The sequence below is a fragment of the Mytilus trossulus genome, chromosome 12, assembly GCF_036588685.1.
Source record: "Mytilus trossulus isolate FHL-02 chromosome 12, PNRI_Mtr1.1.1.hap1, whole genome shotgun sequence".
Classification (NCBI taxonomy): domain Eukaryota; kingdom Metazoa; phylum Mollusca; class Bivalvia; order Mytilida; family Mytilidae; genus Mytilus; species Mytilus trossulus.
In genome coordinates, this window is record NC_086384.1 from 49528933 (window position 1) to 49551634 (window position 22702).

A 22702-nucleotide genomic window follows, 5' to 3' on the forward strand; every position below is an offset into this window, starting at 1 on the left:
GGCAGCTAACATTTAGTGTCATCTGCCATCCATGTAGTTTTGTCAATGGCAGTAGAATAAAATTGATCGATATAGAGCGTGACTTCAACTTTATAGTCTCCCAGACAACAAAAGGTTTGAGGCCCACGCCACATTTATATAAATAGCAATCGCCATATTGGTCTTCAACTATTGTCAATCTGTACCAAGTCAGTTGCCAGTAATTCAGTGGTTTTTTGCTCTCTGCTATATTTGTTTTTCTTTTTTTTAATGTTTTAGTATCAATCAGGCAGTTAGTTTTCTTATTTAAATTGTTTCACAATTACTCATGCAAGGCCTTTAATTGCTAAAAAATTAGTATCAATTTGGCAAATTGTTAAAGGCTGTACAGTGACAAATAGTAACCATAAAAATCATTTTTTTATTTATTTATAAATACTTACCGGTTCTGCTTCATTGATTACATATTTATAATTTTGTATCCAGTCTTTACGTTCCTGACAATTTGTGTCGAAAGGAAAGTCTAAATTATACATGTTTTCTGACATAGTAGGCTTGGGAGCCATCGTCCATAACATATCTTCATCCTTCTCAAAATAATCATTCAGTATTGTCCTGCAAGATTATTTATTTTTATTTTACAGTATTGAGCAAAAAATTGTAAAATACCAATTTTATACATTAAGATTATGGAAAAATAAAAAATTTAAATAAAAAGAATCTACATTTAAATTCATTTTTTTCCTCCATAACAACTTTTAAAAAAACCTCTAATGTGTACAGTGTTTGTATTTATCTGCCTCCTTTATCATGCCCTTGTGGGACTGCTGTTGTTTATCATATAAACCCCTTTTATAATGAGATACAAACGTAAAAATCTTATGGATCGTCTGGGTAATGGAAATCTAATTTTTAATTAAAAATCTTCCAAATAAAATAACACAGTATCTTTAAATTATAACTTTCGCTCTCCTCCTCTGATTTTAGGCATACTTTTTGAGTTTTTGTTTTTGGTTGTAAACATGGTTAAAACAAAACTTATCACTCTAATATCTACCTGTATGCCATGGACTCAAAATATCGAGCTCTACTGCTCATAGTGGACTCAATGATTTCATTCCCAATTACTAGCAGGGTGTCACGTGGACAGGAAGCTCCGTGTTGATGCTCAATTGAAAAGAACGGTGTCCTCACGGGTTGTGTAAAATCAATTTTATCAGGTCTCCTAACTGTAACATTACACTGGAATCTAAGTACCCTCTCTAAGTTGTCAATCTGGAGAGCTGCTTTGTGTATGTATTCATCGCTCTGTTTTCCTGTTCTTAGAAAATAAAACAAATGATATTTAGTAATCAAGATCAAATTTCAATTCTATATTTTATTTTAATCCTACTGCAATAATCACTGTTAATTACTTTTATATTGCAGAACATTATATATACTTATAGACAAATATGTGTGACGGAATTGCTTCTCTCCTTTAGTACCGGTAAATACTTTTGTTATAGTCAGTGGTAAGAGGATAGGCAGATCCAGGGGGCCTGGGCCCCTTCCCCTTCCGTGGGAACAACTTGATTGATTATATAGGGAATCAAGTTCTTGAGATGACAATTAAATTTGTAATAGAAATATGGCTCTCTGGTAAACTATGTTTCCTGTGTGTAATGCTGTGTGTTTGTTTATATCACATTGGCTAGGCTTGAGATCTCACAATACTTGTTTAATCCCACTGCATTGATGTACCAGTCCCACTACAGAAACTCTAGCCTTTGTTAGTCGTGTATGGTTTTTCTTTTAATTTTGGTTCATTTATTTGTTTATTGCTGCTTTTTTGTTTGTTGTTGTCTCTTTGACACAATCCAAGTCACCATTCTCAATTTTATTATAAAACATAAATGCTGAAACATGTATAGGTCTAAATTAAAAACAGTTGTTTTTGTTTAAATGATAGACATTTAATTCGAAAGAATATTTAAAATACTGTTTTTTAGTATTTCAAAATTTACATAAAATATGCATATCAAAGTGAAGAGAATGCATCTTAATTATACATAAACATTTAAAACTTTGTATAGTATAGTATCATGATATGCATGATTATCGCTACTTTATGCATTTTTCCTTTGATCTTTATAATTTATTTGTGATAATTTTTCATGTCATGCTTCTCACTTGAGATAGAAAACTTTCGCTAAGGAGACACATGCCATTGCTTACAAAATTTATCGTGGTCATAGGTAAAATAGCAATAAACAGATTATCATTCGGGTCATTTCAACTCGTTGCTTTTCTCGGTTTCGCTGTCACGGCTCAAGCGAGAACATTCTTGAGATGATCAACGATAATCTTTCATTATCCCATATGTTTCCATACCTGCTAATAGGAAGATATCCTGCCTCTTTTTGAGGTGTACACAAAAGGTTATGTTTAATATGTTTGTCAAACATGTCAAATATAATTATATGCCGAAAAAAGAAGTTTTTACTTAATTACTTAATTAATCAATCCCCATCCATATCATCTGTACATGTTTATAAATCTAACAATATTGAAAAATAATTGTAATTAATCTGTTTCCCTTATTTGTTCAAAATTGTGTTGTATGTCACCCTGAATTCGGCTGCTGTCTGCTCTAGGGTTGGAATGTTGTCTCTTTGACCCATTCCCCGTTTCCATTCTCATTTTTTTTCAAAAAATCGCTACTGGCAGCTGCAGAATTTGAGTGTAATGCATGATTATAAAACTACTGTAAAACTACTGTACATCAGATGTTCATATGTGTCTAGTTTTAACAAATTTCGCTAAAGGCATTTTACTTGAAATTAACTTAGGAGATGACTGTATTGGATTTTAAACTCCGACGGTATCACATGGTGATTTGATGGTCGCAAGTTAAGGGCATACGATACAGTTACAGGGGAGGTAACGACGTTGCTAACGTGAAATGTTATTTTCGCGACGTCAAACTGTGACATATCGGGAAAAGATGCATTTTTCGACTGATTTTTATCATTCAAACTGATTTAATTTGAAAACGAGTTCATGGACCCCTATTTTTCAAAACAGCAATGTGTTTCATTTTGCAGGGAGATTATGTGACCCAAATTTTATAAAACTTTAAATAGAGGATTTTTTTTAATTTTGATAAACATGCAGTAAAAAATTATGTTTTTTCCTCAATTCATGAACATTTGATAAATATGAGTTATATCTGAATAAAAAATTGCATATTTTTTTTAGGATACTTATAAAATAAAGAAATTACCGATTATTTAACAAAACACAGTTTGTGTTTATCTTTTATAACAAAAAAGTTATGTCTTTCTTTCGAAAAAGAAATTACGGCCACAAATCTGAATTTTGAGCAAATATACATAATTTCGACCTCATTTTACTCAAAAAGTAACACATGGAGGTATATTTTTTATAACATATTTGATTTAATCCGGTAAAATATAGTTTATATGCACATTTTCATGAACTTGTAAATACAGGATCAAAACTGTATCGTATGCCCTTATAGTCCATCAGCTAGTTCCCAAAAGCGCTCTAATTAAGGAGTTTGTGTTACACCCCAGGGTACCGCGATTTCTGTTGATAGAATTCAACTTCATTATCTTATTGATAAAATACAAGGTGTTAGACTAAAAAAAAGTGTCCAAAAGAGGATTAAAAACGTCCCTTCCAATTGTCCCCTCATTAAGCAATCACGACTAAGTAATTTTTCATGAATTTTTTTAATATAAAGCGATTAAGAAAAAATAAAGTATAGGTTTAAAAAACTAAAAGAGATGCAAAACTTATCATATTAAATGTAACTCAGAAGATTTTTTGTTTAAAAATAAATGTTTTTTACATTACAAACAATCCGATTTTTTGGGTTCAAATTAAGACATATTGTCTCCTTTCATTAAAAAACTCGTTATACAATTACCAGTTTTAGCTAATTAAACTTGAGAGTTAATCATTATGCAATGTTTAAATCATTTGCAGTATTTTTTTATCGTCTAAAATATGAATTATTTAATTAAATATATGTACGTGCAAACACTCGGGAAATACCGGAAATCATCAAATTACCGTCTTTGATTCAGTATACAACATGTACAATGTATTCACACATAAGCATTATCAATTTGCAAATGAAAACAAACATTTAATTGTCGATTTATGATGTTTTTGTGAGACAAATTATTTTATAAAGTGAATGTGTAACGAAATATTAATGAAAAAAATCAAATTAAGGTGATTTTGTTTGCGTTCAGAAAAGGTGCACTCTATCGAACTCAATAAAGGTGTACTTGATAACATTTTGTGTTGTAGCTATGAAGTGATTGACTTAAGATTGTTAAGGTGGTATGGGTGTCTTCCTCCATCTTGGATTGTAAAAAACAGTGAACCAAAGGTCCAGATTTTCTATCATGTTAGCAAAATATGATGCAGGAATGCAGATATTTAATATGAATTTTCATTTAAAAGAACCAATTTATAAGAATATAACTTAAAATAGTTTTGCACATGATGATAATTTTTGTTTGTTTTTTTATTTTTTTTAAATTGCCATTTTAAGGGGAGGTAACTCTTAAATAGTGCTTTTTCTGTTGGATTCTACCTGGAATTTTCCTGTTTTGTATTTTAGCTGGAAAAAACTCAAGGTGACCCTATCTTTTCTTAAGAAATTCCCAAAGCATTGCCTGAAAGCTATCTTCTCCTGAAGTGTTTAACAATTCTATCATTTTGTTTAGTTTCTAACCACAAAATGGTGTTTTTTCCTGTATAATCCTTACAAAATGTCTCAATTTGTCGCGTCATGTAGCTTGGGAAAATGCGCGGTGACCTATCATTTTCATTATTTATTTCAACATATATCAATAGATACTACGTTTTGGCAAAGTATGAACAAATTCTATCATTTTTATTTTAGACTCCCATACCACCTTAAGTCATTCAATCTACAGACAACGCTTTGAACAAACGTCAAATAGTCAGTTGTGGGGTTTGGCAATACTTTTTACTCTCTAAGGTTTCTTAGAGATACAAACAAATGGCTTTGTTGGTTTCAGTTTAAATAAAGATAAACGTTGGTTGCTAAATGCACATGAAAGAGCTTCAATATCATTAAAATGTCGAGACTTAGTAGGAATGGTAAACCCTGAAACATCCGTCCAAAAAGAACTCAGAAAAACTCGAATGAAGCGAGACGAATCTGATGTTCTGAAATTGCTTCAGACACTGCAGAGCTGGCCAATTCCATTATAATATATGAACAGTAAAATGGCTTCTTCTCGGGTTCTGTTGCTTCTTCGGAATTAATGTGCGGCCTTCATAACGCGTATGAAAAGGGCAAATTTGCTTCAGAAATTTTCATTACGGAACGGCTTATTCAAAAGTCAACCGGTATCTTCAAAACACTCAAAAGAACATAATTCCTTACAGTTTAAAAAAAGGAAATAAAAGGCAAGCAGTTAATGGCTGATAAGAAAAACAGAACATTCAAAGCAGATGAAAAAAAAATGTCGCCTGTTTGTCATAGCCCAGACAAGATAGTTGGTTATGCGGTAGGTTCTCCAGTTTGATTTAGGTCCTCTTCCAATGTCTCTTGCAAACTTTGATTGTACACATGTAATGAAAAATTAAAACCTGTCCTGAGTAGTCTTTTAGAAAAGGCTCATTCCTTAGGAAAGCATGTGGATATTTGATGACATGGCAGTTATTCAAACAATTACTAGGATACCAAGCACTTTTCCGATTTGGCAATTGTTATTTTAAAAACCATCCTTTTAGTTTCAAAAAGTGGTCCCGCATTGATTTTGTCACTGAATAGTATCGCACAATATTCATAACGACATTAGAACGGCAGGTCCTTTGGGAGGGCAAATCATTACGATAAGTTTTAAACCATCATAACCGTGTTCTTGGGAATGGAAGAAATTTTTGGTAGTTGCGGTAAACAAAGTTGCTTTTGTTGAATTCTTTTGTTTTAAAAGAGTAAAGAATCCTTTAAATTTACACTTGAATGTATTGATTTATTTGTATCACATGGAAGTATGTGGCACAAAATATATGTTGAAAATGAAATAGCGTAAAATGGTTTTAGCTTATATTCAAACATAAGAAGCCGATAAAAAAAATGTCTTTAATAAAATGCAAAAACATGCAGCTGACAAAGGTTACAACTCCATTGTTATAAAACCTTCTGACACGGTTGTGGAAGTATTGGCTTACTATTTTCACAATTCTAACATTGTAAGTCTGACATATACATCCTCCAAATGCAGATTATTAAATGTGCAATCAATATGTGCAAATTTTAGAAAACTGCTAGGATTTCGCGCCAATACAGGTTGTGATTCAGTAAGTGTTTTGTCTGGTAAAAAAAAAGCAAAGCATTCGGCTTTTTGACACGTTATGTGGAGTTTTCAGAAGGTCTATTCCATCTTGGTGAAACCTTGGAAGAGGTTGGCGAAGAGTTGTCAAAACACTCGAGAGGTTTTCGTGTTCTATATATGGCTACGAAATTAAAAATATCGATAAATAAAGATCAGAACATTTTGAAATGCAAAAGATGCAATGTTAAAGCACATTAAACAAGCCAACTTTCAGACGAAGATTTGGAAATCTGCTCTTAAACACAACACTGGTCTGTTGCCAAACAACTATGGTTAGATTGTTTAGAGCGCTTTGATCAGTATCAATTTGCTAGACCAACCACCTGCGTTAGATGTTTTGGTAATTCTGATGTGCTGTTCATGTAAATCTGGTGTGCCAAAAAAAGATGTTCATGTGTTCAACAAGGTATATCCTGAACAGATAGCTGTATGTTAATGCTTGAAAGCTTGTAGATATAAGCATTATAAAATCGTTGATATTGCTAACGATGACGACGAAGATGATGAAAAAGATGAGAATTCGGTAGATGCAGGTGACCAAACTGAGGATGATTCTATGGATTGACCTTCTGTGTGAACTTAAAATGTGGTGATGCGGTTGTGAAATTAAAAAAATATATAGAACATTAGCAAACCTGACAGTTTTGTGTGTTTTAATATGTGAGTTATTTCATGAATGTGATGTATAAATTTGTGACAGAATAGTGCATTTCTGGTTGCTTATGTTTGTGTTTGTCGTTGATTCTCGTTGTTTTCGTTTCTTATCTTTAATTTTTTTTTCAACAGCCTTTATATACTTTATCCTGTATGTTTCAATGTGAAACAATATACCATTTTATCAAGAAAATTAGTATGTATGCTTCTTTTCATTCAAAATCATGACTTTTGGAAATTGACCCTCCCCCTTTTTTCTTGGTCCTCTACGATTTAAAAATCAATTAAAAATTAGCCTGCGTTTCAATAAGATATGATGTGTTCCATTTAATAAAAAATAAAGTACTTAATACTTAGTTATTTTTCCATTTTTCTGTAATAGTGTGCAAAACAAAATGTGTGATATGCCCTGAAATAAGTCCCCTTTTCACCCCTTTTGGACACTTTTTCAAAAGTCTAACACCTCTTAAAACATTCTTCAGATATTACTCTTTAAATTTATACAAAAAAATTGCGGTACCCTGGGGTGTAACACATAACTGAATTTTTGCCCTACCAGCTGATGGACTATTAAGTTTACTGGCAACGTGTTAGTAAAACCAGTACACGGAAATAACTGCCTCTAAATCACCAATAAATCCCGTCAGATCTTACATAACAATATCGGTATCTCCATTTTAATACATCTGACAAAAAACAACTTAAAATCATACATTTAAAATTTGCCATACATCGTCTGCGCTTGCGCGTACACTTTTATAGCATCACTTAACAGTTGATCCCGTGACAATCTATGACGTTATCCAATGAAATTGATGATGGCATGAAACATGAAATTTTAACATTACCAAATCAATAAATCAATAAACGAATGAGAAAATAATCTAGTGCAATGTAACATTGACCGATATTATAAGCGTCTTTTAATCCCAACTCATCACAATCTATAAAATTAAAACAATGATAACATTCCATGGTCAATAAGTGGAGTAATAAAACCTCAATGAAATTGAGATAACCTTAAGGTTGACTTAAACGATCCTGACATAATTCCATTGGTTAACGTTGGTTCTGAAAAAAGGTAAAGTAAAAAAAGTTTGTAAGAAGAACATTATTCATACTTTTTTTTTTAATTATTCTCACAGATATGGCACAAATCAAATGAATGAAAAAGATGTCTTTCGTTAGTAAATACATTATCAATATTTATATCGTAAACTCTCTATCAACCAAAAATAGAACATCATAATTAATACTTAAAAAAAAACTATCAATTATATTCGGATGGTTTATTATCAGTTCAACAAGGGCAATCTATTAATTCAACTCGAATCGTCTATAACTAAAACTCTGACAAAATATCATACATGTAGGATGATTTTCAATTTTAAAAGTTCAATAAATATTTCGACCATACAAGCTGTCTCGGCGGTGAAGTCAGGCCTGCTATAATGCAAACAAAAAAGGAAGATTTGTTTTGCCGACAAACGACACAATAGGCAACTATGACTGCTTAATAAGAGAAAATTCAAGACAAAAGAATCAGTACAATTTGTATTACCATGAATATTTCTATTGTTAAAGATTGAATGACTCTCTTTTGATGTTTTTTTTAAATTTTTATTGATTCAAAGTTGTATTAGTAAATAGATATATACATAATGTTGATACATAATAATGTTGGCAAGGGAATGGACATACCTAATGGTCTATCACTTTTTACCAACGAAGACATTACCTGTAAATCCGAGAATTTAATTTATTGCATTAAATGTAATGGTTGCCAGGAAATTTATATCGGCCAAACAGGGAACAGTGTAACAGAAAGAGTGCGCATTCATAGACAACATATACGGCAGCCACAATACAGAAAAATCCCCCTAAGCAAACATTTAGACGAATGTGGAGGGGGATTTTTTAAAATATTCCCATTTTATAAAATGAATATGGGTTGTGATATTACACGAGAAGTCAAGGAAAAACATTTTATTTTAAAATTTAAATCACGATTGAATGCAAACTATGCATTTTCTATTGTGTAATAATGACGCTCCATACTTCTATATATAGACTAAGTGTAATACGATTTATCTCCCTTTATATACTCAACGACAACTATGACGTTACATACCTACCGTTACATAGTTACGTTATTCATGTATAGTTTCACCTGAAGATTGTTATTTAAACATGAAAGTACTAGTGAATTAAAACTATTCATACCGGAAATGTTGGATTTATTAGTAATCTATATATATTTCTATACACAAGAACATTTATTATAGTGATCTTTATATATATATATCACCATCATTGATGGCGATCCGATGGATACATCTGTTGTAGGGTTGTCACTGACTCAGACGTACTTATGAATATAATTATTTTCTGTGACTGTATCTTACATTAATTTGTAGGATCCTTTACTATAGATAATTTAGCTGATCTGTAACAATAACATCTTCATGCCTTATATATCATGTACTGTAGTACGCCGCTAGATTAAAACTGACGTGGAAAGGTAACACATGCCCACCGAAAGCTCTTTTTTTGAGAGCCCAGGTGGTCGTGTGGTCTAGCGGGACGGCTGCAGTGCAGGCGATTTGGTGTCACGATATCACAGTAGCATGGGTTCGAATCCCGGCGAGGGAAGAACCAAAAATTTGCGAAAGCAAATTTACAGATCTAACATTGTTGGGTTGATGTTTAGACGAGTTGTATATATATATATATATATATATATACAACTCGTCTAAACATCAACCCAACAATATATACATATATTCATAAGTACGCCGCTAGATTAAAACTGACGTGGAAAGGTAACATATGGCCACCGAAAGCTCTTTTTTTGAGAGCCCAGGTGGTCGTGTGGTCTAGCGGGACGGCTGCAGTGCAGGCGATTTGGTGTCACGATATCACAGTAGCATGGGTTCGAATCCCGGCGAGGGAAGGACCAAAAATTTGCGAAAGCAAATTTACAGATCTAACATTGTTGGGTTGATGTGTAGACGAGTTGTATATATATATATATATATATATATATATAGAATGTCCGAATTAACTTATTTGTAGACATTGTCTAAGTTATCTTGTTGTTTTGGCTTATACAACTTATAAAATGTAGGTGGTGTGGGATGTTAACATATGTTATAGTATTACCCAGCCAAGATAAGTTAAGTTGCCAAACTGTTTTATCTTACGGGACGGCAGACAACTGGACCAATTAGTAATTCAAACAAGCAAGAGAAAAAAAATTAGGGTCACAAGTCATTATGTATCACCCGAGGACTATGTAAAATAATGTTCCTCATCCTTCTGTTAATATATTAAACTATTCACTTTCATGTTCCTTAACTTTTTATTACGATACGTATATATATGTATATATGTAAATATGTACTACATTGGTTGCAATGAATTACATTGATTTCTCAGTAAAAAAAAACCCGATAATATCACATGTGACATAAATGTGGTTATTTCACTCTCTGACAATAACAAATACCGTTGTAAAGACGTCGATAACGTCATATCAAAACAAATTACGTATGCGTTGGAAAAGAAACAGTTCTATACGTTTTCTACTGTTATTTTATTCAAATTCGATCACTCGATGAATATATTTATTTATTTGAAATCTTAAGTGAAAGGATAATGTTTATTTAATCTTCTGTGTACATGTGTTTGATAATTAGATTTATTTAGACGTTCGACCGATACATGATAAATGACGTTGTGTTGGCGTAGTATAAGTTTGCACTCTTAAAGAAATATTATGTAGAAGCCGACTTGGAATTCACGTCGCCAAAGTTATTACCTTTTTTCAACCTAACGTCCACGTTTATACAACATCGGATCACTTCTCGGAGGGGTTTTAAACACATTTTCAAAAGAAATTAATTTAATTAATACATACATGTATTAAAACATAATATGTTTCAACCTTTAGGTTATAACCCATTTGTTTGGATTATTAATAATAAACTTTATTGCTCTTAAATATTTATTGAAAAGTTTCCTTACATTAAAAATATATATATGTCATTGGACGAATTTTAAATACATTTTTGCAATTCTTAATAATGTCAATGTTAAATACCAGACTTCAAACTTTAGTTCAATGAACATTTGCATGGTCTATTAGTTTCCTATTGAAAAATATAAGGTATCCTGTTTACAATTCTGATTTAAAATACGAGTTATTTTAAATCAGTCGCGATGTAATGTACAGCGTATACTAATAAATTTTAGAGTTTGTCCAAATGAATCACAACATAGCACTTTATAAGATCAAATGTGGATTCCGTTCTTTTTAAAGAAATTATCATGTTACTACAATGTCGAATATGTGATGATATTGCACAATGGACAGTATATACTTTCAAGTCAATAACTTATAATGGATAAAATTAAACATTTAGGTCATCATATTTCACTTTGGATCGAGTAGTTTCAGGTAAGCATATTCAGTTCAATCAACATGGAATTCTGCGTTGTGCATATTTTAAAAACATTATTTCAATATCGTTGAAAAACAACTACAAACAAAAGACAATTTTACAAAATATAAATTTCTAAACTTGCTAAAATGATTAAAATCGTATTTGTGACGTAACATTTCAGTTGTTCTTTCTCATTTTATAACTCTATTGGATCAGTTTTTATATATAATTTGGTATGTGTATTAAATATCTATCATACCATGTTGATATATAAAACCGTAATTGTACGGTAGAATAAATTCTTCATTTGTGAATATGCTTCCACGATACATAACTATATTTGAAATACGAAGTTTCAACCGTTGAAATAATTGTTGGTTATTTCTGAAATACAATTATACCAAAGATCTTTGTCAATTATATATCCATAATTGGCTTTATAGGATCACATTCTCATGTGTGCACAGTTCTGTTACGTCATCATAAACGAACATTTAAAATCGTTATTCTTTTTAGATTGAAAAAGACAGAACAAAAGATGTTTATTATGCATACAAAACTTATTCATAAGTCAATACAATTCTTAAAATCGACTCAATGAAAATATGACAGTTCAACTCTTCGTTTGTTAATAAAATAAGAGTGTATTAATACTATGATAAATAGTGGTGTTTTAAATGTGTATTATTAAACCTGTTATGTTCGTACTACTTTGCAAACCTTTGAAACGTATATATAGCGTCTATGAACAATCCGCATTATTCAAGCGTTTAAATACCCCACATATAAAGATTGTCAGAAATAAGTCCACGTTAACAGTTTGAGGGGGAATCTGTTAACTGAAAAAAATAAACGACAAGTATCATACATTTATATAATCGGCCTAATCTTTGTGTTTGGTATTGTAGGTTAAATGCCATATGTGAACATAGTGTATGCTAAAGTGTGTAATTTATTCCAGTATTATCTAATAAAATATTTACTTGTTCTACATTTCACATCGTGGAGCAATAACATCTATAAGATAACAAACCAAATGATAATGATAATGATAATATGAAAAAGCACTTACAAGTCATAAAAGTTAAACACTTAACAAGAAGTCATATGAAAATTATCAAAATAAACACAATTTACTATTTAACAACATGTATAACAATATAAACTATTCTACAACTCGCCAGACAGGTTAGTGTAGAACGAATTGTAGACAACGTATTGAGAAAAGAAAATCCAAACGATCCGCTTATGTACCGTGCTTGATAATTATTAACTTTTGAAAAGTTTTGGTATGAAGAAACAAGATAATCATCTTCATGTATTGGGTTTTCATGTTATATTTGTTATTCTCGTGGTGTTTTGTCTGATGCTTGTTCCGTTTCTGTGTGTGTTACGTTTCGGTGTTATTTCGTTGTTCTCCTCTTATATTTAATGCGTTTCCCTTGGTTTTAGTTTGTTACCCCGATTTTGTTTTTTGTCCATGGATTTATGAGTTTTGAACAGCGGTATACTACTGTTGCCTTTATTTATACAAAACCAAAAAAAAAAGAAAGAGGGAAAAAAAAAATTTTTGGATGCATTTCATGACCATCTGTTTATTTTTGATTTATCAATATTTAAGCACTAAAAGCGTTATATCTCAAGTGTTGTACATCGGATCGTTTTAAAATTTTGTTGTATGTTCCTGGTTAATCTACAAGTCATCATCCCTATTTAATCCGGCGAACACATTTTGTCACCTTGTATGTATAAACACAAATGTAAGCATGTGTCACTGTTTCCATTGGTCACCTGCATCAGTATGAAGGCACTAGCTTCTTTTCAATATTTGTTTGATGTGGAAAGACCATGACGTGTTCTCTGAACGATTGCTTTTAAGTTAATTTTAAGTTTGTTTTATGATTTTCATTTTAGATGACATATTATAAATAAAAAACAAACATCATAAACATGCTGATCCTAGTGACTCTCCTTCAGGTATGTTTCAATTATTTCTGACACATATGTTTAATTTTCTGTATCTCCGTCTTGTTACGGGTTAATGTGTATGGGTAACGAAGTTGACCACACATTTATGACATTAATAGTCAACTTTGTACAAATAGTAATTTTAATGTAGTAAAAAAAAACAAGATTTGGGGTAGCCCACGATTCTCTGAGGACACCAAATCCGTAAAAACACGGCATACAAGTACTAAAAAGCAATCGAATATCGCCCTAATTGTTGTTCGTTTCCAAGTCACAGTGAGGTCTTTCAATGGAGAAAAAGCAAAAACACCATTACTTAAGACGCCCCTAGCAATGATAATAAAGGATTTTTGTCAAGTTGACGACCACCAGATGCGTATTGCGAAAATAATAATTTTCTAGAGGTGTCGTGAATTAAGGATAATAAACAAATCCAAAGATCTTATATAGTACTAACCATATACATCTTTCATCTTGCAATAGTATTTAAACTTTTTTTTTATACATTTCACACTTTATACAACTGTTCCCAATTCCAAACTAAAAGACCAATTGAAAGGATTGGTCCAACTCTTTTCATATAAAAGAGTTGCCAAAGAAGTTGGAATTATTCTTAGCTTTAATTTCTGCTATATAGGTGCTGTTCTATTACTAGAAATTTCAAAAGTTGGTGACTATGATAAACGTATCTATTCCATCGAACTTGATATAAATGATACAACAGATACAGTCAGCTGTATCTCAAATTTTACATATAGACATTTACAATCAGGGTCGGTTGAAAAAAAATATTTTTACATAGCAACATTCCAGAATCGTCTTCATGCGGAGTATATATGTCCCAGTAAATAAACTATTTCAGGGCTTGTATTACGTATCACGATTTACTTAATAAAACTTGCTCTCAATGAATCTATAAAACAAGAGTTTCAAGTGGTAAACTTATCCGTTTCACAAATTATCTGCTAACCCATCGGGAGCCAAGAGGTCATCCCAATTGTTTGTTGGGTTCGTGTTGCTCAGTGTTTTGTTTGTATGTTGCGTTTTGTGTACTATTGATAACCCTCTGATATCTTCCACCTCTTTTTTAAAGTATGACCGAAAGCCGGGTCAAGAATCAGATCTTGCATGGGAAATTTATATATATACATATAAATATAAATGTAAAATACTTTCCATAATGTTGTAAGAGCAAAGTTTTATAAAACACTATCTGTACAATTTTGTATTTGATTTGGTCCTACCAACATTATTATCGAGTGTTATCTAGACTCAGCGTGCGTCCTAATATACAGTTTGATTTGGCGGACCAACATTATTGTCGAGTGATATCTAGACTCAGCGATCGTCTTAATATCCAAAAGGGACGAAAGATACCAGAGGAACAGTCAAATTCATAAATCAAAACGAACTGAATACACCATGGCTAAAAATGAAAAAGACAAACATACAAACAATAGTACACATAAAACAACATAAAAAACTAAAGAAAAAACAACACGAACCCCACCAAAAACTAGAGTTGATCTCAGACGCTCCGGAAGGGTACGCATATCCTGCTCCACATGTTGCAACCGTCGGGTTGATTATGTGATAACAAATCCGGTAATTGTCTTATTCGGTAGGTCACATTCATGAAATATCGTCGATATCATTTGTGAAACGGTTATTCCAAACCGGTCAACCAACTCGTGATAGCGTACGTAAAAACAGTCCTCTGAACGTGACAAATATGTTGTCAATCAAGAAATCAAGCATCTTGATCATATAAGTTTCATATAATCATACAAAGTAGGATGTATCCCTCCCTAAGACAAGATACTGGTATCTACGTTGGCTATTCTTTTTCATCAAGCAAAGCAATACCAACTCTTTCAATTTGTCTTTTAGTTTGGAATGTGGAATACTTGTGTAAAGAGTAGAAAAATCAAAGGTTTTGGATCCTCAATGCTCTTTAACTTTGTACTTGTTTGGCTTTATGAATATTTTGACATGTGCGTCACCGATGAGTCTTATGTAGACAAAACGCGCGTCTGGCGTTATTAATTATAATCCTAGTACCTTTGATAACTATTTACACCACTGGGTCGATGCCACTGCTGGTGTACGTTTCGTCCCCGAATGTTTCACCAGCCCAGTAGTCAACACTTGTTGACATGAATATCAATAATGTGGTCATTTTAATAAATTATGTTACAAATATTTGAATTTTCGATAAACTAAGGATTTTCTTATCCCAGGCATAGATTACCTTACCCGTATTTGGTACAACTTTTTGAAATTTTGGATCCTCAATGCTCTTCAACTTTGTTCTTGTTTGGCATTTGAATATTTTGATTTGTGCGTCACTGATGAGTCTTATGTAGACGAAACGCGCGTCTGGCGTACTAAATTATTATCCTGGTACCTTTATTTTGTATGTACTGTAAAAGATCTTTGGAATTTTTTTAAGTATCCCCATCTGATTCACGTCACTTCTACAATCGGCAGTTTCACAATAACTTTGAAACCCGTCTTTGATTGCTTATAAAATAGATGTTAATAATTTAGAAAGAGGTTTCGTGGAGCACTTAGCAATATGCCGTTGTTTGTAAGGACACTTATGTAGTTTAGGTATCCAATACAGTGATGGAAGATCCAGTTCTTCCTCTTTGATTAAAACTCTAAAGGAGCATATAACAGACCTATGAATATCCAGGATTTCCTCTTTAGTAAGTGTCATGATTTTCCAAGTGAATTGTCAATACCTAATTCGTTTATCAAACAGTTTATGTAATGAGTTTTACACACAAAGGACGATGTTGTTTGGGGATTTATCTGCGGGGACAACAACATATTTGTTATTGGAGGTAGTATAGGTGTTTTGCAACGTTTGGGTCTTGAAAGATTGACGTAGCATTGGCATTGAAAGACCCATTCAGTTTCTTTACATTTCGTAAAGAAGTGTTATTAACAATGTTGAGGTCACTGGCAATATCGTGGCAAGCAGGATTATATGTGAATTGGGAACTAGCACAAGTGCAATCAGGAGGGTAAGACTTGAAGTCGTCAATATCAAGAGCCTGCAAAACGTGTCTGTAATTGATATTTTAGTTGCAATAGGTTTGGTATAGGTATAAGAAATGAATGGTACAGACTGGTCTTTGAAATAAGGAGTTATTTTCGATTTAACTAATTTATGATGAAGGATTTTGCCTAAGTTAACGCCATCGAGACCTTTGTTGGCAATTGAAAGATTAAGGAAATATCTTATTTTCCTTTTCATCTTTCCCAATGCGGGCTGGCTTGAATCTTTGATTTGCAATATCCGAACCGAAATTATAGGTTCAAGTTTGTATTGGCTTAAATGAGGGTTTGTAACAGTGGATTCCAAACATAAATTGAACAGAGAATGAAGTTTTGAAAGGGGTAATGAATAAAGTTTCGAGAGCATGTGATGAATACCTTACGGCTTTTGTATAAACGGCAGCAAGTTATTTATAGAAAGATCATGCAGAGAAGGTGATGTGTAATGACGATGACCATGACTGCGTCTACGTCGAGGAGTCGAGTTGAAAATATTTATCACATTAACCGAGTTACACGAAGGACTAGATAAAATACATAAACAATCAATTGTGTCATTGCAACCATAAGGTGTCGCAGTTCTCAATTGTCTAATCCAGTAGTCCTCTTTTTGTCTACGGAGAGTCGTTGAAAGATCACAATTGTTAGAGCTATGGTATATCTTTTTGATAATGCGAACTGTCATAGAAACGAATGGAATGATCGGGCTGATTGAAATGCTGGTAAAGATTGTCGTCAGCATTGAGGTTGATGTCTAATCTATGACCGCACATACGTTTGTTCAGCCTTCCGTTCGTTTCACCGACGTAAATAGTTATCAAATTACCAGGATTAAAATTTAGTTCGCCAGACGCGCGTTTCGTCTACACAAGATTCATCAGTGACGCTCATATCAAAATATTTATAAAGCCAAACAAGTACGAAGTTGAAGAGCGTTGAGGATCCAAAATTCCAAAAAGTTGTGCCAAATACGACTAAGGTAATCTATTCCTGGGATAAGAGAAAGTTTTTTCCGAAAATTCAAAGTTTTATATTCAGGAAATTTATAAAAATGACCACATAATTGATATTCATGTCAACATCAAAGTGCTGACTACGGGGCTAGTGATACCATCGGGGACGAAACGTCCACCAGCAGTGGCATACCAATCCGCAAAGGTTGCACTCTAATCTGTAAACGACATTTATCGATTCACAATTCAGATCACCGTAACTTCTGGTAAAATATGACTTCTTGGTCAAATTGCAAATGATCATGAATTCAGCATTTGTAATTAAAATTGCACAAGTTTTGCAGCCTATGGTCTCACATTTCGAAATGCAACAGTGTTGTACTATGTCATCAAAAACCAAAATGTCTTTAAAAGAGGGACGAAAGATACCAAAGGGACAGTCAAACTCGTAAATCTAAAACAAACTGACAACGCCATGGATAAAAATGATCAAGACAAACAGAAAAACAATAGTACACATGACACAACATAGAAAACTAAAGAATAAACAACACGAATCCCACCAAAAACTAGGGGTGATCTCAGGTGCTCCGGAACGGTAAGCAGATCCTGCTCCACATGCGAACTGAACATGGCTGCATATGTGTAATATTGCTATTGTCACTAGGACGATGATCTGAATGAGTCATGTTTGAGATATTTGTCATGTCTGGTGATGAAGGGACACCTGCAGTAACAGACGACACCGTGTCCATGGTGACGTATGTTTCGGACCTTTTTTACTGGACGACGTCCGAGCCAGTTTTCTGTTTGATCTTCGTAAATTCATGCAATTGTAGTTTTACTACTGGGCGGAAGATGTCCTCGGGGTCAAAATGACCATAAAGTTTTAAGTCTTATATGTTATTGAAGAGTTTTACGTGCGTTTGTGTTGACAAAATACAATTTCAATAGAATTATTGCTTGAATTAATGATGGACATGCTTTTGTAGATTGTATACTCAAATGTAGCATACAACTTCACCTGTCCATCATCATCACACTGGAAATTTCGAGCAAAATCCCTGTGTAAGCCACCAAGAAATTATACTTGCTTATTTGACGTAACGTTTAGAGTAAATGTTTACAGAGAAAGATGTAGCAGACCTAGAATTTTAGCAGAAGGTATGCCTTTTTAAATATTTAAATATTTGTCTGTTTATAACATACTGTTAATTTTGTTAGTGTTGAGCTCTTCTAGAGTAAACAGTTCAAATATCATTTTAAATAATAGCTGTATTTTCTAAATGTTAATACAAAAGTGAAAGTATCTTCAAATAAAAGTAGTCGTTGTTATTTATAACTGTATTACCTGCATTACTATGTAACAAATGCAGCGAAATCTAACTTATAATTGATAATTAAGTATTAGGCACGTTCTATATTTAATATTTGCAGGTTATAAATACGTCTTTCAGCCGAACTTAAATAGAGCAACATGCAATGAAACTAGATATCAGCCTTTCCTGTTTGACACAAATGGGTACAGTGACTGCACCTTTCAAAAATCACTTTGTAGCAGCTTAGGTCAGGAGACGTATAAAGACGGCAACACTTCGGTCGACAAACTATGTACTTGTAATATTAAAAAAGGATATTCGTTATTGAGCAGCTCAAAACAACAATGTTATTGTAACCCTTTCACTGAAGATTGTTCCTGCTATCTTGGAATAAATCAATCCAACAAAACGGATAGACTGAAAGGTAATATTTTTGTTGTTAGAAATAAGTTTTTCAAACCTGTATTTATCTTGTTGGTTAAAAATACAAATCGTTTAATTGAATTAAGTTATTGTTATTTTTAGAATACGGGTTACTTTAGATCTAATGGGTCTGTTCTATGTGTGGTACCGATGGACGTTAGTTCACTGTTATATACTCAGCTTTAAAGTCATCTTTTTGTTTTGTAAACTATCATAACTTGTAGGTTATTTAATGTTCATAACATATTTATTATTTTTAGGGAAACATACATCAGGTTTAAAGTCAAGTATCGTTGTCGACCCAATTTTTTATGTATCAATGGTCAGTTTCTCCGTCGGTCTATGCCAAATATTCCATTGAAATTTAAAAAAAAAAAGAAAACATAACTCCAATTATTTCTATGGAATTAATGCAAAACCCCTACTAGCTTGCGACGCTCTAAAGCTTGATTTAATGTCCAGATTCCTGTTAATTGTTGGAGTTATCATGTTGCCTTCCAATGGTATTTCTGACATGTCTGTGTCTGATTTAAGCCTAATTAACATTTACACAATTATATATTAAGAAACGTTCATGTTGTACACACATTTAAAAAAGAATAAAATCTTAAATTAAAGTAAATCTTGTATATGTTTATAACCAACACACTGTGAAAGTGTAATGAAAACATTGAAGAATTTTGCAATCACGCTGGTTATCGAGATTCTGGGCATTGAATCTGACGAAGGCGATTTGTAGGATTTTTTTTTTATATGAAAACCAAACGTGTCAATTATATTTTTCAGATATCAAATGTTATGATGACTTGAACTTGGCAAGAAGTACTTACTTAGGAGATATGTAAGTTTTTTGTTGTTATCTCAAATTAAATTCATTTGTGTTGTCAACTTTTTGTTCTGTAAATTAATTTGAATATACCTTTACATATTATGTCTCTTTAAATTCATTTATAAAAACAACATACATCTACGTTTTGCGGATTCTCGACTGAATGTGTATTCCAAGGTTTATGTGCTATATAACAATACCAAATAGATGAAGGTGTATCACCATGCTAACGACAAACAAATCATGAAGTAAACAAATTTACTTCTGTATAATGCATTTAAATACTGACAGGTTCTGCTAGCAGTGAATTCGATTAAGATAGTTGAATACTCCGTTATTATTGAAATTGCAATTTGTTTTTCTGTTTCTTTTTTATCTAATATGTATAAAATAATGGATATATTTTTTTCTCAGGTTCAATAATTCACGGACAATACAGATCATCGAGTTTGACAACTTCAAATACAACCTCAACTATCCTACAAGTATGTTTAAACCTAATTTATGACTGATTAATACACAAAAATGAAGTACATTGTATTTTGAAGACAATATATTTGTTATCGTTTTGTGTTGCATTTTGGTGGAAAATCAACATAACAATTAAACAAATATCTGTAAGTCTTATCAGGGCACTTGAAGCAAAACTTTTGATACACAATGATGAATAGTCTTTGGATGAGGTCTTAAATGGTAATAATACAAATGCATCAGCGTTCAAAATTTCCAAATGCAAAAAAGGTAAATACGAATTTTGCCAAAATTATGTGAATTTTCTGAATAATGAATTATGATTCTGTTTAAATGATTTAGTAATAACCAATTGTTTAAAATGTTGCATAAAATACCCAACTGATACATTAAACATACATTTTGTAATTGTAAATCAATCACCATTACATAAGCTAAGATTCAAGGGAAAGTAACTATCAAAATACTTTTGATTAATAAATTATAGTTTGCTCAAGTTTGTTTTTCTCAATTGAAAACATGTTAAAATAAAAATAAAACACTTTTTATTTTCATTTCTTAGCATGAACACATGCTTGTTTATTTTGATATGGAGACAGGATTTCGAAAGTGAATGACTGTTACATTCTCTTAATTTATGAATCAGTTTAATCCCCATTAATTGCAGGCAATTAAAACAGTTGATGTATAACAACTCCTTTTATGCTTTTGAATCAATTGAACAGACCAAAAGTTTAAATGTTATCTAAAAAAACACGGATTCGTGCTACATGTACCCTTACGTGTATGTACACAAGTCAAACCTCAGCAGACATATTGAATGATTTGTTGTTTACTGGCTGCATTTTAAATTAACTTAAAAAATTAGAGGAGATAAGCAAGTTAACTTGATGTATCTCTGTCATTTTTAAAAATTCTCAGACATTTTGTCTTTCCAGTGGTTTATACGTTATGTTGACAAAACTGCTCTACACCTCCAGAGATCGTCGTTTAATGCTCTTCTTATATTAAAGTTGATCTTCCACTATATACATGGAATCGTTTGTTTTATTTCCAAGTACAGCAAATTACACATAATGATTATCAATTTTCGATGAAAAAAACATTGAAACGTTTATTTATTAAACACTATGTTTTAATTGACCTTAAATTCTAAAATCTGAATGACTAATATGATTTCAAAAAAAATATCTTTTTCCTTCAAGAGGGACGAAAGATACCAGAGGGAGAGTCAATCTCTCAAATCGACAATAAACTGACAACGGCATGACTTAAAATGAAAAGGACAAACAGACAAACAATAGTACACATGACACAACATGTAAAACTAAACTAAAATTTTTGTCATAATTATTCCTAAATATTTTCTGTATACAATTACCTTACTCGTCAAGGTAACAGGCTTGGTGTCCCTGTTTATAAAATTAACCAATTATCCAGAGGCAATAGAATGCTAAACATTGTGTTCACTTTTCACCCTTGGATATGCAATTAGTTTAAAAATATATCCACGTTATGTAAAACGCATCTAATAATTCTATCTCTTAATTTCAACATATTAGATAAATTTTAGGATACTCACACAAAGATGCATATTTATCAAAATACACAGTATAAACTATGAGTTATGACATATTTTTGAACGTTTGCATACATTGAATATTCATGTGTAATTACCTAACAGTATGTCCTTTCAAAAATAGGATTTAATATTCCTATGTTAGATTTGATAAGTATTTCTAGGAGCTTGTTTTAGATTAACTGTGATGTACTACAACAAAACAATAAGTGTTGCAGGGTTTCTATGTTGCTGTTATTTTGAAATTGATGCATTTTCCATTTGATATCTTAATGATTCATTATTTTTTTTTGGTAAATGAAATATTGTGAAAAGATCTCCATTGAAATTATTTTACTTTATTTTCAATTTTCATTTGTTTTAATCCCGACCACAAATCTTTCCAAGGTATATTGTGTTCAAATACTTGTTCCCACTTTAATAACTATATGGAGCTATTTTCTTTCAAAACCATAGGTCATGCTTTCTCCGAAACTATCCGGACGATACCATGTTTCAATGAAATATGCTTCAAGGCATACAATGATGACATGTGTGAGGTCTTTATATTCCTTGATAAAAATGCAATCTATAATTTACTCCAAAATCTTATTCGTTTGATAGTTTTTTGTTGTAGATTTGGGAATT

The 22702-nt window shown here is 32.1% G+C and overlaps 1 protein-coding gene across 2 annotated transcripts in view; it reads right to left on the minus strand.

Moving 5' to 3' along the window:
* The window catches only part of LOC134692754 (glycine amidinotransferase, mitochondrial-like), a 647170-nt gene that overhangs the window by 472433 nt on the left and 152035 nt on the right, over positions 1 to 22702 (minus strand). Inside the window, exons 3-4 of one of the 2 annotated variants that reach the window (XM_063553267.1) lie at positions 1037 to 1300; positions 423 to 594 (exon numbers count right to left, since the gene is read on the minus strand). The exons of the other annotated variant lie outside the window; for it this stretch is intronic. Of the exons in view, the coding sequence (XP_063409337.1) occupies positions 423 to 594; positions 1037 to 1300 (436 nt within the window). The remainder of the gene's footprint in view (positions 1 to 422; positions 595 to 1036; positions 1301 to 22702) is intronic. 2 annotated transcript variants of the gene reach the window in all.